Source organism: Octopus sinensis, linkage group LG2 (assembly GCF_006345805.1).
Source record: "Octopus sinensis linkage group LG2, ASM634580v1, whole genome shotgun sequence".
NCBI classification, from domain to species: domain Eukaryota; kingdom Metazoa; phylum Mollusca; class Cephalopoda; order Octopoda; family Octopodidae; genus Octopus; species Octopus sinensis.
Window position 1 is genome coordinate 80564239 of NC_042998.1, and position 12844 is coordinate 80577082.

General features: G+C 33.2%; 1 protein-coding gene across 4 annotated transcripts in view; it reads left to right on the top strand.

The window, feature by feature from the left end:
• LOC115224219 (lysine-specific histone demethylase 1A) overlaps positions 1–12115 on the top strand; it is a 47022-nt gene extending 34907 nt beyond the window's left edge. For all 4 annotated transcript variants that reach the window (XM_029795000.2, XM_029795009.2, XM_029795017.2 and 1 more), the window contains exons 10-18: positions 244–334; positions 2731–2865; positions 4750–4823; positions 5227–5375; positions 5652–5747; positions 6303–6508; positions 6694–6936; positions 9219–9300; positions 10817–12115. In XM_029795000.2, coding sequence (XP_029650860.1) covers positions 244–334; positions 2731–2865; positions 4750–4823; positions 5227–5375; positions 5652–5747; positions 6303–6508; positions 6694–6936; positions 9219–9300; positions 10817–11061 — 1321 coding nt within the window. In that variant the 3' untranslated portion in view covers positions 11062–12115. The remainder of the gene's footprint in view (positions 1–243; positions 335–2730; positions 2866–4749; positions 4824–5226; positions 5376–5651; positions 5748–6302; positions 6509–6693; positions 6937–9218; positions 9301–10816) is intronic.
• The last annotated feature ends 729 nt before the right edge of the window (positions 12116–12844 follow it).

Sequence of the window (12844 nt, forward strand, 5' to 3'; positions counted from 1 at the left end):
GCCATTGTCTCAGATATAGGAGCAGTATTCTAGTGAGTTTTACTTGAGCTTCATAGAAGGCCAACAACTTTACTCCATGTGTAAGTCACACTTGTTTTTTTCAGTTACAATCAAGCATAAAATAGTGTGACTTGTACATGGGTAAATAGAACAGTTTTGATAAAGCATGTTTTGGAAATTCTTAATAAAACAATAGAAAATGTTTGAGATGGTATTTCAGTTCATAATATTTTTTTCTAACAGGTTACAAGAGAAACATGTAAAGGAAAAGCAGTGTGAACACCAGCGAAATATCATTGAACTGCAAGAAAAACTCAGGAAAAATCAAACTTTGGTATTTCTATTTATTATTGTTATTTCACTTAGACATAGGTCCTCCCATATTTTGGGACATAGGTTTCTCCATTGTGCTCAATGTGCCACAGTTCTTTCTATTGCTGTCCAACTGCTCCTTGTGCACTTGAAGCATCCCTAGAAAGTGTGGTGGCAGATGTACTTAGACTGGCTCTTTTCCTGTTTTCCTTCTGCTGGACACAAAATGTGATCTGTCAGGTGTAACTGATGCAGTGCTGCAATATTTTACAACAGCTGGGATTTGATTTGCAGGATCTCCTCATTTGTACTTATATCTTTCAAGATGTCTTTGAGAAGTCTCCTTGGGCATCATTGATGGACTGTGTCAAGCTTCTTGGTGACCCTCACTGACATTTTCCATGTCCCACTGCGATACAAAACTGCTGGCTTAATTATTGCACTATATAACTGGACCTTCATGGTATGCTTGTTGTTGCCCATATTTTATGCATATGATGGAATATAGCCTCTACTTTGCCACTTCTATTCTTCATATCAATTTATACTTTTACTACTATTAATCTCACGTTAGAGAAATCCATGTCTTCACAACCTGTTGTATGATGAAGGTGGAGGGTTAGCTTGCAGCATTAGTTTGCATCATCTCTGCCTTTTTACAGCTGATTCTGAGCCTAATCTTTCTTGCTTGTTCATTGAGCGAGTTAGGTTAAAAAAAAGCCAAAACAGCCATTTACTCGTAAAAGATAAGTCTAGCAAAATTTTGTTAATAAAAAAAGAACAAAATGTCAGATGGTTGAAACACTTCCTAGAGACTTTGAACCAGCTAGATCTAGTTGCACTATTTGATTTCAACTCAGAACCATTAACTGAATAACTGCAAGTAAGAACTGATGTGATCAAAAGAGGAAATACAAGAAGCATAGAGGAATACTAAAAAAAAGCTGTTGGATAAAATCAAATGGCAACTGAATTTTTGAAGTCTGGTGGCATTGATGCAGTAACATCACTATCTGCACAATAGCTGCTGATGACAGGTGCAAATATTTGCTGATTGGAGAAAAGGAATCATTCATTGTAAGACTTCCAGAAAAGAGAAACCTAGTAGACTGCAACATCTGGCAGGGAATGATGTTGCTCTCCATATCAGGAAAAGTTTTCTATATTGCTGACAACTAGATTTGACAAGGCATTGATGCAAAAAGAACAAGAAGGATTTTGTTGCAGCTGCTCTTGTACTGAGCAATTTTGTAAAGCTCAGAAACATTGTGGAACAATATATAGTTATGGCAAACCTTGTCAGTCGACTTCCTAGATTCAAAAAGGTCTTTGACAACATCCATTAGAAAACATTGTGGGAGATTGTCAAAGCATATGATATCCCCCAATAAAACCTCAAGAATCTGTATGTGAACTCTAGCTGCTGTGTCAAGACATACTAGCCATAGTCAAAAGTTCAACATCAGCACAAGTGTTTGTCAATGCTGCATCCTCTCAATTTATGTTTTTCTGCTAGTAATTGACTTTTTAGTGAAGAAGGTAACTGATGGGAGCATTGTAGGAGTGTAGTGGAGAGCAATGGAAAAGTTTTGTTGCTGAAACATTGCATGGCTGACAGAAAACAAGCTGGGCTGCAAAAACTGTTTTCTTCAATGGAGACAATTTGTGCAGAAAAAACATTAATGTTTTATTATTGGTGAAATTTTTTTTTTTTTTTCCATTTCCAAATTTTAGATATTCATAGTAGAACCCTTTTTTATTCTTGAATCTATTTTATCATTGAATTATTAATTAAAAAGAATTTGTAAAATATATTGATTAAAAAGTTCTTGTTTCATACAAATTGAATTAGCTGAAAGGTAAGTAAATTGTGGCTTATATTCCAATGTTACTTGGTGCATGTAATTCTCAGAGTCTGTTTTTCTGTTATGTTAATACAAATAAGTGTCGCACCATAGCAAGACATAAGTAGATATCTGTAAGGAGATACAGACTACCATGCAAGATCTTGTAATCCAATGTATTATCCACTCAGCCATATAGATGCTGCTGATATTTAGTTTTAGATTAATATAAGATAGCTCTTTTATGAAAATATTATTTTCCATATAATATTACCATTATAATGAACTAAACAAGTTAAGGGAGCTCACACACTGTTACTAAATTTAATAGCCTACAATTTAAAGAAGACTTAAGACTATTTTGGAAAAGGAAGGGCACATTGAGATAAGGTACTCCTAGATACACTGTGACTGGAAAAAGGACTAGGTAGTCACAACTGGAATATATTTGATCATAAACCTACTGACTAGGGTTGACCTGCAGTAACCAACAACCTCAACTGCAATGTACTTGAAATATTGAGGTTATTGCAAGTTTGCTGTTATTGTAAATTTTTGATGTTGATATTTTCAGATGGTTGAATGTAAAGAAAGAGTTGAAGATCTGCATCGCCAATGGAAAACAGCCTCTGAGTCCAAGACTCCAAGAGATATCACTGCTGACTTCCTTGTAAAAAGTAAACTTCGAGACCTCAATGCAGTCTGCAAGGTAAGTGATTTTTAGAGTGTCTGTTAATTTGATTAAAATAAAAAATTTTAAAGAAAAAGCGTGTAAAGATTCTATTTCATAACAATGTAATATTTGGCTGTTAGACTTGTTGATAGAGTAAATTTTTTCTTAACAAGATTTTGAAAGTTTCATTAATTGTCAGTGAAAGAAATTGCTTTGGTTTTTTTTTACCATAATTTCATATTTAATCAATTAATAATTGTGTATTTTTTACTGTTTGTAAGGTGTAACATTATATCAGTTGTATTTAATTTTCTTACTTTTAATCTGCAATTTATTTAATAAAATGAAAATATTAAATAAATTAGTTCAGTTGTTAAAGAAGTTTGTTTGCATAAGTTTTATTAATTTATGTCTTATGCAATACATTTTAGGAAACACATTCTCATTTAATTATATACTTCAATCTTGTCTGGAAGTAGACAGTTATATAATGTCAACATATTTGTTGGGTTGGTTTTCTTAAGCTTGATAAAATAATTAAGCCATAGTCTCTTCTATTCTCCCCCCAAAAAGGGTAAAAAAAGTAACTGGTACACTCTGTACAGTGGTTGGCATTAGAAAGGGCATCCAGCCATAGAAATCATACCAAAATAGACATTGGAACATGATGCAGTCTTCTGGGTCATTAGATTCTGTTGAACCATTCAATCATGACAGCATAGAAGTCAGATATTAAACGATGATGATGACTGAGTAGCATGGTTCTTAACATGCATGGGATAAAAATAAAACTAAACTGAGAGAAGAATGGAGCTAAAAAAAGGGTTGAAATCAACAGAAATGATTGGCTATATGATCATTAAAATTGACAAGTGTGATTAAAAAAAAATTTATCTCATTTTGTGAACATAGGCACGGACATAGCTGTGTGGTTGAAAAGCTTGCTTTGCAACACATGGTTTTGAGTCAGTCCTCACTGCATGGCACCTTAGGCAAGTGTCTTCTGTTATAACCCCAAGCTGATTAATGCTTCGTAAGTAAATTTGGTAGACAGAAACTGTGTGGAAGCCTGTTTGTGAATATGTGTTTGTCACATCTTCCCACTACTTGACAATTAGTGTTGGTTTGTTTAAGCCTTTTGTTACCGTATTTATTTTGAGATGCTCTGTGTTTGTTTTAATTACTTGAAATATAACAAAGACATCAGTAAAATAGCATAGTTATCATTAAGCTAGTATTAGAAACATAAATTGTGACTAAGGTTTGGTGGAAGATTTTAATTCAAAACTTATGAAAACAAGACATTTGTACTACAAAACCAGAGCCGGTTTCAGCCGGGTTGGTAACGAAAGGGTTAAGTCTCTATCACTTAGCACTTCAGCGAAAGAGACTCATAGAATAAGTACCAAACTTAAAAATAAGTAATGGGGCTGATTTGTCTGTCTGAAACCCTTCAAGGTGGTGCCCTAGCATGGCTGCAGCCCCATGTCTGAAACAAGTAAAAGATAAATAGCATCATTGGTTACAGGTTTCCAATGTGTCATTCTCTGATTTATTACACTCATAGTAGTGTTTGTAATTAGAGGGGATTATTTGTACAACTTGGGTTGGACAATTACCACCAATTTATTATTTGAAAGCTAGAGTTTTTCAGTTTCTTGCTAATATTTATACCTTTCACTGAAAATGAGTTACATATATGTATACAACAGTGTGCATTTACCAAACTCCGCTTATTGGTCAACCTAAAGCTATGGTGGAAAACACTTGCCCAAGGAACACGTGAGATTGCAAATTGAAGGTTGTAATACACAGCTATACCTGCTGTGTCTACTAAATAAAAGTTTGGCACCTGTTAATGTTACTATGGGTAGATTTCTGGTTTTGTAGTATTTTATCTTAAATTAATTATTGTTGCAGGAATATGATGTTCTTATTGAACAACAGAAAGAAATTGATGAAAAATTACAAGAACTTGAATCATCTCCACCAAGGTATTGTGAAGTTTGAAACTCTTATCAACTTGAGTGTTAAATATAACAGTATTGACTCATTGCTGCTGCTACTGATATTTGTATACATTGATTCCAAAATCCTTGTGCTAATCTACATTGATCCCAAAATTCATATACTAGTATACATTGATTCCAAAATGCTTGCATTAGTATACGTTACTTTCAAGATTCTTGTCTTTATACTTTTTTATCAGAATGCTTGTGACATTTTACTATTCCCAAAATGCTTAATTATATACAATTTTTTCAAAAACATTTCATTTTATTATTTTGACTTTCTGTAAATACAAAAATCATTGTTTTAAAATAATTTTGGTTGACCATTAAAAAATGTCTGCTGATATTTCTAGCTGTTTTCTAGATTTCCAAATTTTTCTTGCAGTGATGTTTATCTTTCCTCTCGTGATCGTCAAATTTTAGACTGGCACTTTGCCAATTTGGAATTTGCCAATGCCACACCATTGTCTACTTTATCTCTGAAACACTGGGATCAAGATGATGGTTTTGAGTTCTCTGGAAGCCACCTCACAGGTCTGTTTTTCGTTATCACAACCACTGTCATAATTTTATATCTGTTATTCAAACTTCCTTTAAGTTTCTTTAAATTGAATTAACTGAGTCATTTTAGAACTTAATGTTAAGACGTTAACATATTTTATATACAAAAGTAATATTACATTTTATATATTATAATTAAGATGAAAGTATTTTGTCCTAAATTGTTTTCTGATATTTTTTCTTTTGTTTTAAAATCAACTTATGAATGTGAGAACTTTTAAAAATAATTTATTTTTGTTTCATTTCTAGTAAGGAATGGTTATTCTTGTGTTCCTGTGGCACTAGCTGAGGGGTTAGATATTAAACTGAATACAGCAGTGCGACAGATCCGCTATTCTGCAACAGGTAAGTTGTCCTTTTTTGTACACCTTGCTGCAACAAAAGTTACTAGTTAGTTTTAAGAACTGAATGCATCTGTAAATAAATGAGAAGAAGGTTTGAAAGCAAACTTAATGAATATAAATTGGAGTTGAGCTGCTGTTTTCAGTAGTAAGCTTTTACTTGTGTGTTGACCTGTAACAGTATATGATAGCATGGAAAATTGAGTGTTAAAACAGTAATGATGATGGTGATGTAGAACCAGTTTGGTTTCAAGTATTTGAAAGTTGTGTCTAGGAAGAGTTATTATATGCTTCAGTTCTTATGTGAAAAACCAGGGTCAACAATAATGTATGTTTACAATACAGACACTAGAGATAACAGCATCTTTGGTGTGTGCAATAAATTTATTTTTACTTTAACAAAATATTTCTTCCACTATGCAAGCATAAAGTCAGTTTTGGTATAACAAAATTCACTGACCATTTTGTATGGAATCATCACAGTTAACTGAGCCAACCATCACAGTCTATCATATAGAACAGTTTCTAACTCTAGGAAAATTATCTTTCTTTACACTAGGTGTTGAAGTAACAACAACGAATGCTCGAAACAGTAGTAGCAATTCAATGACCTTCAAAGGAGATGCAGTTCTTTGCACCTTACCTCTGGGTGTGTTGAAGGATTGTGTTCGTGGCAATGGTGTCAATGCTGTTCAATTCTCACCACCTTTACCGGATTGGAAAACTGCTGCTATTCAGAGACTTGGATTTGGCAATTTAAATAAGGTATTTTAAACTGATCAAGATATCATATTTCTGCCATTTATTAATTTATATATTTGCTTCTTTCAATTCTAATTTTTTACAGTTTGGATTTTTTTTTAATCTTGTAAAAAAAAAAGTCTTTGTAAATATCTGAAGAGATGTATATATATATATATATATATATATATTTTCTTTTTAAATTTCAGGTTGTATTGTGCTTTGACCGAATGTTTTGGGATCCTAATGCTAATCTATTTGGACACGTTGGTAGCACAACAGCCAGCCGAGGAGAGTTGTTCCTGTTTTGGAACCTGTATAAAGCTCCAGTGCTACTGGCTCTTGTTGCTGGAGAAGCAGCTGCTATTATGGAGAATGTCAGTGATGATGTTATTATTGGACGTTCAATTGCTGTTCTAAAAGGAATATTTGGCAATAATGCTGTTCCTCAGGTGAGTTACTTCTTCATTTTGGTAAAAATTTCATTTCTATCATAACTATATGTAATGGCTAAGGATAAGCATTTTATGCTTTGAACTTGAAGTACCATGGAATTTGAATTAAACTGTTTTGATCCATATATATATATATATTCATTTATAATATGTCACCTCCTTTTATTATTTTTTTAAAAAAGAAACTTAGAAACAGAATTGCACATTATACAAGAAACCAACTACTGCCCTCAGTTCTTTTTTAATTAAAAAAAATTTGTTTTTACTCTTATCAAAAATGTATATTTATGTATGAAAATACTGGATGGTTTTAATTTGAAATGTTTTTCTGCTCTGAAAATTTAAAATGCTATCTTGATATATTAAGATAATGGTTTTAAAATTCTTTGGTATTCGAAACAGTTTCCAATTAAAGTAATTTTGTGTGTAGATTCTTTAAAATGTGTTCTCTTACTAGTTTTGTTGTTGTGGATGTCATTGTTTACCTCTATATCAATCAGGAAGTAATGAGCTTTTAGTAAGCAATAATAATAGTGTTACAGTAAATTTGAATGGTCACTTTCAAATTTATTTTGATTTCATCTAGAATGCTGTGAAATTTTTAGTGAATTTTATGAAGTTATATTAAACATGACTAAACTTTTTTTTACTCTGTAGGTCAGTTTACTATGGAAAAATCAATGTGTATAATAAACGGTTTTTCTCTGGGATTTTATTGTCTTTTATTTGGTCTACATATATGTGAAAACTATAACTGATGTTGAGCCCAAAAGTGAGTTGCTATATGGCCAACATGCTAGAAATAGCAGTAAAATATCTTTTTAAGTCATACTCTACCATTTTCAAGATTCATATGACTGAAAGGAGAAAATAAAAATAAAAAAAAAACGGGGACATCATAGTTGAAACATCATAGATTTGCTTGATCAATTATGTAGGACTAAACCTACTTAATTGGAATGATATTTTACTTTTTGTCTACTAAATCACTTGGACCAAGTGTTTTTCAAACTCGTATTACATAGGCAAGTCCTTATTGCGTTATATTTAGTATTCAGAACACTCCTGAGGTATTTTCTCCAAGTCATAATCAGCGTCACTACACAGTGTCTATTTCTATTTACTCTTAGTCTGACTAGACTGAGTAGAATATACTTTGCTGGCGTTGTCTAATAAGGTTGAAATCTATCTTGCTTTTTTTTCGAACCAAATGTACTCAAGTCTACTTCTAAAATGTTCGATCAACTAGTTTAATGGAGTTATCTCCCTTGCTTATAACTTTAATTTTCGACATTGTTAATCTTTTTCAACCCACTGTATTTCATAAGACAACCTACTGTATGCAGACTAAATATTGTTGACAAACATTTGGTGTTTTCATTTGAAATGGAAATTTTCTTTTAGTTACGTTTTCTTATTTAGAAGCTTATTTAGTTTTGATGACTGGCGTCCGTGCTATCGAGGTGCAAAGAGTACCATACAAGTGTGATCTTTGACAGAGCGGCTAACCGGCTTCCATGCCAGTGGTACTTAAAAGGCATCATTCGAGTGTGATCGTTACTAGCGTCGCCTTACTGGCACTCGATCCCCATGCTAGTAGGGTATTAAGAGCACCATCCTTACTGGCACCTGTACCAATGGTATGTGTAAAAGATTCGAGCAAGGTCGTTGCCAGTACCGCCTGACTGGCCCCGTGCCTGGTGGTATGTAAAAGCACCCACTACACTCTTGGAGTGACTGGCGTTAGGAAGGGCATCCAGCTGTAGAAACTCCGCCAGATCAAGATTGGAGCCTGGTGCAGCCATCTGGTTTGCCAGCCCTCGGTCAAATCGTCCAACCCATGCTAGCATGGCAAGCGGACATTAAACGATGATGATGATGTGTACAGATGCAGGCATGTATGTTGTTAAGAAATTTGAGTCCCACTGTGTGGCACCTTGAGCAACTCTAACTAAACCTTGTGAGTGAATTTCTTAGGCAGAAACTATGCATAAGTCCATTGTATGTTTGTATATCCTACCAGTGCTTGACAACTTGTGTTGGTTTGTTTACATTACTGTTGTTTGGAGGTTTGGCAAAATGGCTGATAGAATAAGTGCCAAACTTAAAAGTAAGTACTGGGGTCGATATATTTGACTAAACATGTCATGGTGAAGCCCCAGCATGGCTGCAGTCCATTGAGTGAAACTAGTAAGATACAAGATACAATGTTTTTTTTTTATTAGAAATATACGTTGGAGTTGATTAATTTGTGACACTTGAGTGCTTGTATTTTGTAGCCCAAAGAAACTTTGGTGACAAGATGGCGAGCTGACCCATGGGCACGTGGTTCTTATTCATATGTTGCAGCTGGATCATCAGGTAATAAACTGTTAAAATATTTGTAGTTGTCCCTGATTGCTACCACTAAACGCCTTACTACCATCATGTATTGTTAGTTGGTAACAATGTTTTGTATAAATGCTAAAACTATTGGATTGAACACTTTCTGCATTCTATTCCTAACAGAACTGAATTTGCGTATCACTTCCCTGAAGGTAAAAGGAGTTGATAAAATAATTATCAGTCATACACTCTGGTCTATTCACTTAATTTTGCCCCTTCTATATGAATGTGAAACCTTGTGCCTAAAATTTAAAGTCATATCCATCCATTCATTTTTTTCTGTCCACTATTCCTGGGAGTAGAGTCCTCAGGTACCTACTCCATAGGTTCCTTTTAGCAGCAACCATCATTATAACCATTACAGCAGCATTCATCATGTGTTATACAATGAATGCATTTGAATTTTAGGTAGAAAGGTCCATTAAAAAATATATATTGCAGTCTGTATAACCAGCGATAAGCTTACAACTTGTTCTGGGAGCACAAAAGATGTATGTCCCAGGACTCCAAGGTGAGTTCAGGAGGAAAAAAACTGTTAGAAATATCTTCCTCTTCATATATGGATGGCTGGGGTTTAAAGTTCAATTAGGAAAATATCCATGTATTTAATTTACTGAAATGGTAGAAAAACAAGACTTATATATAGTCAGGCCCCTTAACATTCAGAGTTCATGTTAGTTTTTCCTGTTTCATGGGTTGATAAAACATATTGAACCTATGTTAGAAATAATGTATTTTAATTTCTTTTTAATGGTTGTTGTTAGTGTAGTGATAATCTTTTGAAGAACTCTTAAATAATAATAAAGTCCAAAAGTTAATATTCCTTGTCTAACCAAATTTAATTGTTCTAAATATTTTTATCACTATTTATGTAAATTTTAACCATGAATTTCCATGTTATTTTACCTTATCAAAATGTTGTTCATCTTGAATAAATTATTTCTACTGTGTTACTTTATTGTAAACAGATTAGATTAATTCTTTTACTGTCCATTACATTAATAATGGTAAAATTGGTCATAGAGTAGAATTTAGTTTACCTTCAGACTTCTGCTGATTTGTTAAATCTGAAAAGATGACAGGAATTGTCAAGTACTGGCTACACTCCTCCCCACCATGTGTAACATTGCGCTTCTGTTACAAGCCAGTATTAACAATCATTCTGTTTACTTTTATATGCTGGTATGAGATGTACAAGTTGCCATAGTCCACGCTGCTCTCATGTTCCTTTTTTTTTTTTTTTTGGCACGATTTCCATGACCAAATTACCTTCCTTCCACCAATCATTTTTTTTTTTAAGTGAAAATAGTAAAACTAAATAGGAAGTAAATGTATTTGTCAAAAGTTACTACTTAAGTAGACATAGTAACTAACATGTTTGAGTGCAGCTGATTCAAATGAAACAATTTTATAACATTCGTAACATTTAGCCAGCTTCAATGCTAAAGTAGTTTTCAGTTAATTTTTAACAAAATGTTTTTGTTTTATTTAGGTAATGATTATGACTTGATGGCAACTCCAGTTTGTCCAAACTCAGCTGCAACTGGTGGCCCACCACAACCAGGAAATCTACCTCGGCTTTTCTTTGCTGGTGAGCACACCATTCGCAACTACCCTGCTACTGTCCATGGTGCTCTGTTGAGTGGATTCCGAGAAGCTGGCCGTATTGCAGACCAATTCCTTGGAGCTCCTTATGCCCTTCCACAACGACCACCAGTAGCAACACATGTCACTTGAACTCCATGTTCTTTAAAAAATCAAACAGTTACTCTATGAAAAAAGTAAAAAGGATGTTTACTGATCCATGTTTGCTAAACTTTACATTTTCATATTCACATTTTCACTCCACAAATGTAAATGTCCAAACATTATAATTTTTTTTTAATCTTTAAAAACCACACGTTTTGTTTTGTTTTTATAAAAAGCAGGAATTTGTATTTTTGTTAATTTAGATAATCATTATCACCAGCCCTTGTTTACCTGAACAGAAGAAACTTGAATGTAAATTTGTTTTAAATGGATAGTTTTGGTTTGAAAATTTAATCCAATAATTTCTTCAGTAATCTTCACAAATTTGTCTCATCCCATAGATGGTTTCCATAATTAGCAAACCATGTGCAACCTTTTTAAGGAGACCTGGTTTGTATTGTCACTAATACTTTATCATTTGCATTCAGTCATCCATAACTCCCACTGGATCATTTTCTTCATCTGTGTGTATGCATGTGTTTGTGTTTACTTTTGTTTTCAGATTTGAATTCAGTTTTTCTAAGGCCTGCATAAACTGAGTTTAAAGGGGAAAAATAGCAGCTGTTGATTTAGTGGAAATCATTACTTGGAATGAAATTTCTGATTTAAAGTTATATGTATGGTGATGATGATGTATATACAAAGAATGTCTTAATTCCATCATATATCATTTTACTCAATCTGAAATCCATTGCTAGATTGAATTCTATTAATTTGAAATCTCTATTTCATTCCTAGCAATGTTGTTATTGTCTGAAACTCAGGAAGCTGAATTTGGAGAACAGACTGCAACAGCAGTTCAGCACTTCTTTCTCCGCATAAATTTTATTTATTTATCCATCCATTTCACCTAAAAACCTTGACATAATTTTGAATTCTCATCTCATTATAGTTTCCATATATCACTTGTGAGACAGGACCAGCCCTTTGGCATATTGTAAACTTTGTTGTCTATAATCAACTCCCTATCAGTGAAATATTTATTTTCTGATGGATTTCATTTTTCCAATTTTGCCGAATAAAAGGAAAAGCTTTTTTTATAGAAAAAGAAAAAAAAAGTTCAAAATGATTCATTTCTAACTATTTGATGTGTAACAGTTGTAAAAACAATCATTACTCCTGAATTGTTAATGTTCCTTTCAGCTTGCAAGTGTAGATTACTTCTACTTCAGGTAAGATCACACTAGTACTAATTAGGAAATACTCTTGAGATATTTTCATTAAGAAAGAGGGACAGTGTCCATAACCTGTCGGTTGTTGTGGTTCATATTCAGCTTGAACGTTTGCAAGCTTTGTTTAGATAAAATGTAAATAGTTCCAGTTCTGAAGAGAAAGGATCAAGAAGTTTGTAGTTGAGGTAAATTCCTTAATTCCAGGTTAGTCCTATTTCAGAGACGGGTAGTTTTGGTTTGAAAATTTAATCCAATAATTTCCTCAGTAATATTCAAATCTTATCAAGGACTACATTATAATAAATCATTGAGGAAATTGATTAAGCAGTTAGTGTGTGTATGCGGGGAGACAACTCTTTAATAAGTAAGGTTGCAATTTGAAATTTGCATAACATTTGTTTCGCCAGTGAGATACTAAGATTTTTGTATTCTACAAATACATATTGCAATAGTTTTAACATCCACTTAAGACTGCCTGGTTGCCTATTAAGATATTGGTGCAATTTTGTTGTTTTCACTGGTCAGAAGATTTATTTTACATTTTGGGAATCTAAAACAGTTGTATTAACCATTTAGGGAATGTTCAACTTGTAGAGGGG